At 27.3% G+C, this 7,059-nt stretch overlaps 2 protein-coding genes and 1 pseudogene across 3 annotated transcripts in view; 2 read left to right on the top strand and 1 right to left on the bottom strand.

The window, feature by feature from the left end:
- The window catches only part of LOC126907402 (Kv channel-interacting protein 2-like), a 383,598-nt gene that overhangs the window by 276,796 nt on the left and 99,743 nt on the right, over positions 1-7,059 (bottom strand). The gene's annotated exons all lie outside the window — the stretch shown is intronic.
- LOC126907408 (cuticle protein 7-like) lies at positions 1,306-2,230 on the top strand (annotated as a pseudogene).
- Positions 3,569-5,702, top strand: LOC126907191 (uncharacterized). The gene is made up of 6 exons (XM_050688304.1): positions 3,569-3,810; positions 4,030-4,262; positions 4,508-4,658; positions 4,757-4,938; positions 4,998-5,166; positions 5,239-5,702. The coding sequence occupies exons 2-6, from the start codon at positions 4,212-4,214 to the stop codon at positions 5,700-5,702; spliced, it is 1,017 nt and encodes a 338-aa protein (XP_050544261.1). The 5' UTR covers positions 3,569-3,810; positions 4,030-4,211.

Raw genomic sequence — 7,059 nt, 5'->3', positions numbered from 1 at the left:
GATTTGTTGATTTTTCAAAAAGTTATGGAAGTTTTAAGAAAAAAAAGTGAAAAAATTTCGAAAATTAGCGATTTTTAAATTTGTAATTTTTTTGGATATTTCCCCCATTTACGGGGAACGAGGGAAATTTTTTCAATTTTTAAGGGTAATGTCTTCAACTAGATACGATTTATGATCTTTTGACGTATTTTTCAAAGAAATCGGTCCAGTGAGAGCTGAGAAAAAGTGGCAACAGACACCAAAAAAAAAACACATTATGGTAAAATTAATACCTTCTCCGCTACGCATCGAAGCTAAAAATTGTCAACACGATTTTAATGCTGTATGTAAACGGTGCCCGAAGTTAGAAAAAAAAATATTACTTTGGTGTTAAAATCATCGATTTTTAAGTTTTTACTTTTACTTAAATTTGTCATAACTTTTAGCTTCGATGCAAAGCTAGGAAGGTATTAGTTTTACTATGTGTTTTTTTTTTTGTGTCTATTATCACTTTTTCTTAGCTTTCACCGAACCGATTTCTTTCAACGATACGTCAATGAATCACAAATCGTATCTAGTCGAAGATATTACCCTCAAAAATTGAAAAAATTTCCCTCGTTCCCGTTAATGGGGGAAATGTCCAAAAAAATTACAAATTTAAAAATTGCTAACTTTCGACATTTTTTCATTTCTTTTTTACTTAACTGCCATAACTTTTTCAAATAATGAACAAATCAATATAATTTTTTTTTTATAGATGCTTGATGTCTTTACCTATTATTTAATATATTTTTTTTATAAATTTGACCTTTTACCTGCCCACAGGGAGGGATTTGAAAGTGATCCGGAAAGTCTGACACTTATATATATATATATATATATATCTTAAATTAAAGATAATTTAATGTATTTTATTATGAAAAAACTAAATTTCGGACTTTATTTTGCAGAAAACTTGGAAATTTTTTTAAATTTTCAGGAATAATGTCTGATATTAGATACAATTGAAAAAATAAACAATTGTCATGATAAAAATATAGGCTTCCCAATTTCACACAAACAACATAAATTATATAATTCATTTTATTAATTAAAAGCTTAATTTTTAAATCAACAAATTAGCTTACGTTATACATATTTTGAGTGAAAAAAAAATGTGTAACGCATACAGAGTGTGGTGCATTTAACTTAACGTCGATGTAGTAACCAAACAAGGCGTATGATAAGTGTTTTAGTCTATCCCCGATTTTTATAGAACGCGTTTAAGAAATGAAATAACAATACAAAATATTGTATATGTGCATTATATTAACCGGTTTTGTGCAGATACCAAAACATTTCGACTTGGGAGGGATGAAATATTCGACAAACTTTTTAACTATAAATACTATGTTGACGATATTCAAAACTATCAGTGTGTTCTCGTTCAGTTTTTAAACACATCGACAGTGTAAAACCAAATCATAAAACAAAATGGCCGCCAAGGTAAGTCCAACTTGGAGTGTTCATCATTCGAACTGATTTTATTTTAATTATATATTTTGTTCGTAACAGATGATCGTATTCGCCGCCTGTGTGGCTTCCGCTCTCTCACAATACGCTGCTCCAGCCTACAAACCCTCATACGCTGCTCCAGGTTACTATTCGCCAAAGNGCATACGCCGCTCCAGGTTACTCTTCGCCAAAGGCCTACGCTCCAGAACCCGCATACCACCCAGCACCATATAACTTCGAGTACAGCGTCAACGACCAATACACCTACGACATCAAGAGCCAACAGGAATACTCCGACGGAAACGGATACGTCAAGGGATCGTACAGTTTGGTCGAACCGGACGGTTCCACCCGCGTCGTCGAATACACTGCCGACGACTACAACGGTTTCAACGCTGAAGTCAAGAAAATCGGTGGAGGATACAAGGCTCCATACTCCGCTCCAGCATACAATCCAGCCCCATACTCTGCTCCAGCATACAAACACGCTNTCGCTCCAGCATACAAGCACGCTTACCCAGCACCAGCTTACAAACCATACTAAGCGAAGTCTCGAATAGTCCTAAAATAGTTAGTTATTTATAAAATGCTATGTTTATAAGCGTGTTCTTCCGGTCATCTATAGACGTTTTGCTGTCTGCGACGTCGGATCATATTTTCACTTGTTTTCGTTATCACATCAATGATCAAATATTCATGACTCATTTTTATTGTTTTTATCATATGTTTTGTAAATAAAATCCTCATTATACATTTATTTGCTTTGTACTTTTTTTCACTGGAGTTGTCGTTATTTAATTAGAACGTTTTATATCTATAATATTTTATTAAATATAATAATTTATTAATAGTTAAGTTAATATAACATTCTAATCTGAGACTATACATTATTAATTAAAAAATTAAATATAAAACATATAAAGAGGCCGGGCCTAGTGGGTCAAAACGAATGTTTTAGCGTACGGGGTTCGATCCTATCCCCAGTGTGCAAACGAAGTTTTTGTTGTGATTTCTTATTGTTAGTATATGATCTGTGGTGCAAACCATGCAACCTTTGATTCTCTAGCTTGTCAATGATGATCACCATCCTATCGTGATAATTAAGGGAAATTGCAGGATGTATTAAATTATTGTTTGTTGTTGCTAGGTGATTCTTTTAACATGAGTTAAATAACTATATGAAAACTATACAAAATAGGCAGCACCCATGTCTGAAATCCAGTCTATTTTTAACACACTTAAATTATGTTACACATGTTTGTGTGTTGTGTGTTGTTTGTAACTCTCCACACACCACGTGTTATTATCTCGCGTATCTCGTCGTTTATGGCCTTGGACTAGACTGTCTAACGCATTCACACCACTCCGCTCAACAGTCGCCAACAACATTATTTTCCTGTATCATTTTTGGATTTCGTACCTGAACATGCGGGCGTATGACCAATATTATATATATATTTATATATATAAATATATAAACAAATTTGTATTGTTTATTATTAGATATAAACATTTAAAGATTCAAATTTTGTTGAGTTAATATACAGGTTGGGTATTTTATGACGATATTAGCAAGCATATAGCGTTTATTATCAATGGTAATAAGACACATTGTTGTGAGTTTATAAACACACTAACTGGTAATACAAAAATTATAACCATTACTACACTGAAAAAAAAGTCGTTTATAATATTAATAAACAACGGTTATTGACCAAAAATGATCAAGTTTATTGATTTTACGAACTTTTTTATTAATATTACGAACAGGTGATTATTAATATTACGAACTCGCGTTTATCAATATAACAACGACACTTTTTTAAAAAGTTCGTTATACCAAAAATTGTGTTTATTAATATTACAAATCAGTCATTCCTAAGATAAATGAATAAAAATTATTGATATTACGTAGAGTTTCGTTGTATCAATAATAGTGTTCGTTATATGAATAACTGTATTTATTGATTTTATGAACACGGTTTTTATTAAGAAGAAAACATTTATGATTGACATTCATGTTAAATACAATTGTTCGTTAATATTACAACTGTGTTAATTTATATTACGAACCTTTTTGTAATAGTTAAGAAGACTTTTTATCAATATTATATCGATTACATAATTTTTTTATATTAATAAAGAGTTCATTGATACAACAATTTCAATTGTCATTTGGAAAATACGCTTGTCATTTATACAAAATTAACTTAACGGTGTATCAAAGCATCAGCTAGCATTACATTTGACCTGTTACTTGTTTAAATACACAACTGTGCAGTGTTAAAAAATAAAGAACAAATTAAAATTTTTAGGAGAACTTACTTAGAAAACAAGGTAAGTGACGTTATTATATTTTAAATGATATTTAAACTAAATTGATCTTTTGTTATATTTATTCAACTATTTTTTAAACTTCCGAAAAATTCTTTGGTCAATATTCTCTACTGAAATTAAAATGATATGTTTCATGTGTAAATTGTCTTTTGACCATATTGAAAATCTAATAGTTCATTTAAAAAATTCGCACGAGTTGAATAATTATTCATTCGTTAGATGCAATGATTGTGGCCAAGGTTTTACTCTATTAACAAGATTTAGGAGACATGTCATGAGACATCATCAAAATAATCCAAGTAGTTCTCTTAGTAGCAGGAATATTGTTTTAGATTCAACACATAATAGCAATTGCTATCCTATTAATTTTAACGTCCCTTCTACATCTTCAGATTCTTCAAATGTATCAGTTAGAACAACAAATTTTGGAAAGATTCCCATCTGAGAAACTGGTAATATATAATTTTTATTCAACTAATAATCACTTAATGACAAAAAAATAAAATAAAAATTATCATGTTTAAACATTGTTTTAAGAAAAAGCAAATCAAAATTTTTCCAAAAAAAAATCTATTATGGTAATTTCTTTTTTTTTTTGTTTTAAGATAATAATAATGTTTTATTAATATTTACTAATATAATAATACTTCTAGGTGGTAATGAAGTTTGTTAACTCACATATAATTAATTTTTATAGGAGTATTATAGAACTTCTAAACGGGGTAAAATCTATAATAAGTATTACAATTTAGCAACGTCATTTAAAGTTGTATCTGGACCTCTTGGAACGGCAGACAAGAAATCACCTGTCAATTCTGAAAAGTTTAGTAGACATTCAAAATGCTCAGGTATATTGCAATTATAATATATATATTAATATAAATAATACTTTATTTTTGGAATAGATAAAGTTAAAGCTGTAAAACTTTTAAATAATACTTTTTAGAACCAGAGGTAGATTCAGAGAACTATATAAAAATATTAAAATATGACAATTTAAGTAATGAGGAATTTGACCGAACATGGCAGGCATGTTTTAATTCACGCCTTGATTTTATAAAAAAGTATACAACAAAAGACATCTTTGATAAATGGCCAGCATATAAAACAGCAAATGGTTACCGTTTAGTAAGTTTGAAAATTTTATTCATTAAGTGAACAAGAATTTATTATTTTTAAATTTTCAGATTGACATGGACTTTGAGGCTGCTTTTGAAAAAAAAGGCGACCTTTTAGAAAATTGGGAAAAAAATATTAGTAAATTGTTGTTATTCCTTTCTTTTAATTCTAACGTTAAAGACAAAAATGTAAGAAAACTTATTGAAATTATCAGAATGAACAATCAAATATCTGAAAGTAAGAGAAAAAAAAAAAAAATTTGATGTGTAGTTTTATCAACATTTACGTTACATTGTATTTATTTTTTAGACGGAAGAGATGCTGCTATTATTTGGGCACTGCATGGGTATTTTGTACCAACTAATAAACTTGTTAAGATTGACCCAAAAACAAAGCAGAAAACAACTATAAAATTCACTATTCGAGATTCACAAGAATCCGTTATTTTTGTTGGATCTACAATTCAAATGGTCGAAGACCATATTGAAAACTTGAAAAAATCAAAAAAATCAATCCAGCCCACTATATTTTGTATTGGAGAAAATATAACATCAATTAATGAGATTTTCCTATATTTGGATGGCGTTAGATATATTTTTAAAAGTATCATAAAAGCTCTTGATATTTGTTTTAAATCCATTTATTTATTTGATTTTAAATTTCCGGATGAATCTGTAATATTTTATTCTTTTTTGGAATATTTTTTTTATGATTTCATAGATAAGCTAAGTTTTCCTAAAGTACATGTATTGGAACAATACTTAAATAATTAAAGTATTGTTCCAATACATGTAATTTAACAACTTAAATTTATACATTAATTAGTTGTTAAATTGATATTTATATAAATTCTTTTGTTATTAATAATTGATTGTTTAAATTCTTTATACTAATTTGAACTATATTTTTACTTATAATTAAAATAAATAAATGCGTTGATTAATACAATAAATTGTTAAATAAAGTTTACTGTATATTTTGATGGTATTGGTTTAATACTTTATTGCTTATTTAAAGCTTTTAATTTTGTAATAATAAAAAATATTTTTTTTGTTATCCTGAAAACTTGTAATTTTGGACTTTAACCCCTTTTCTTTATTAATTTTTTTGTATTAAATTAAATTAATTTTTATATTTAATTCTTATAAAAATTAATACTATAGTAATACTAGTAATAATAATTATAATTAGAAGTGTAATTTAAAACATTTATAAATATAACGAATACTGTTTATTGATATTAAAATCCTGGTATTTTATATTATAATCGTAGTTATTAATATAACGAATACAGTACCTAAAATCAATAATCCTAGTTGTAATATTTATAAAAAATGGTTTTTATTATAAAAACACCGTTATTGATATTACGTACACGATATTTTAGTATTAAAAACAACAGTTATTAATATTACAATTGTTGTTTATCAATATTACGGTAGGTCCGTACGTAATATTAATAATCAATATTTCGTTATATCAATAATGGTGTCATCGGGTTCAAATCAATAACCAAAATTATTTTATTAATGAACTTTTTTTTTAATATTATGTACTAATTTTTTTCAGTGTAGTGATAATTGACAATAAACACTCTGTGACTGTAACAGCGATGTCATAAAAAAACTAAAAACTGAAAAATAAATATAGTTTAAAAAAATTAACAACTTCTGAAATATAAGTCCAAAAATTGTTATTGAACAATCAATTTTTCATTTAGAAAATTTTTTAATTTACATGCTAATTAAAGTATATGTAACTTATCTTTCTAATATTCTAAATTGGAAAATTTTTTATTTGTGAATTGTGGTTTATGTGCCATTATTATTTTTACTATTTAAGTCTCCGATATATGCTTCGATATTTATTTAGATTATAAAATTTTTACTAAATTTAAATGGAAAAAGTTAATGTTTTGTACTGAATAAGAATAGAAAAGAAAATATCTAAGGTAGTTACATAAAAAATATTCAGTTTCGTTCATTTTTTAAAAAGTTATAGTAGTTTTAAGAAATAGAAATAAATGTCAAATTTTATTGATTTAAAAACTCATCACTTTTTCGGGATTATCCCTATTTATAGTGAACAAGGGGGGAAATTTTAAAATGCAATGTCTTCAATTAGATACGA

Source organism: Daktulosphaira vitifoliae, unplaced genomic scaffold, assembly GCF_025091365.1.
Source record: "Daktulosphaira vitifoliae isolate Bord-2020 unplaced genomic scaffold, ASM2509136v1 Scaffold_5, whole genome shotgun sequence".
NCBI lineage: Eukaryota > Metazoa > Arthropoda > Insecta > Hemiptera > Phylloxeridae > Daktulosphaira > Daktulosphaira vitifoliae.
Note: the sequence above shows the minus strand (reverse complement) of the source record. Positions and strands in the feature narration are given on the sequence as shown.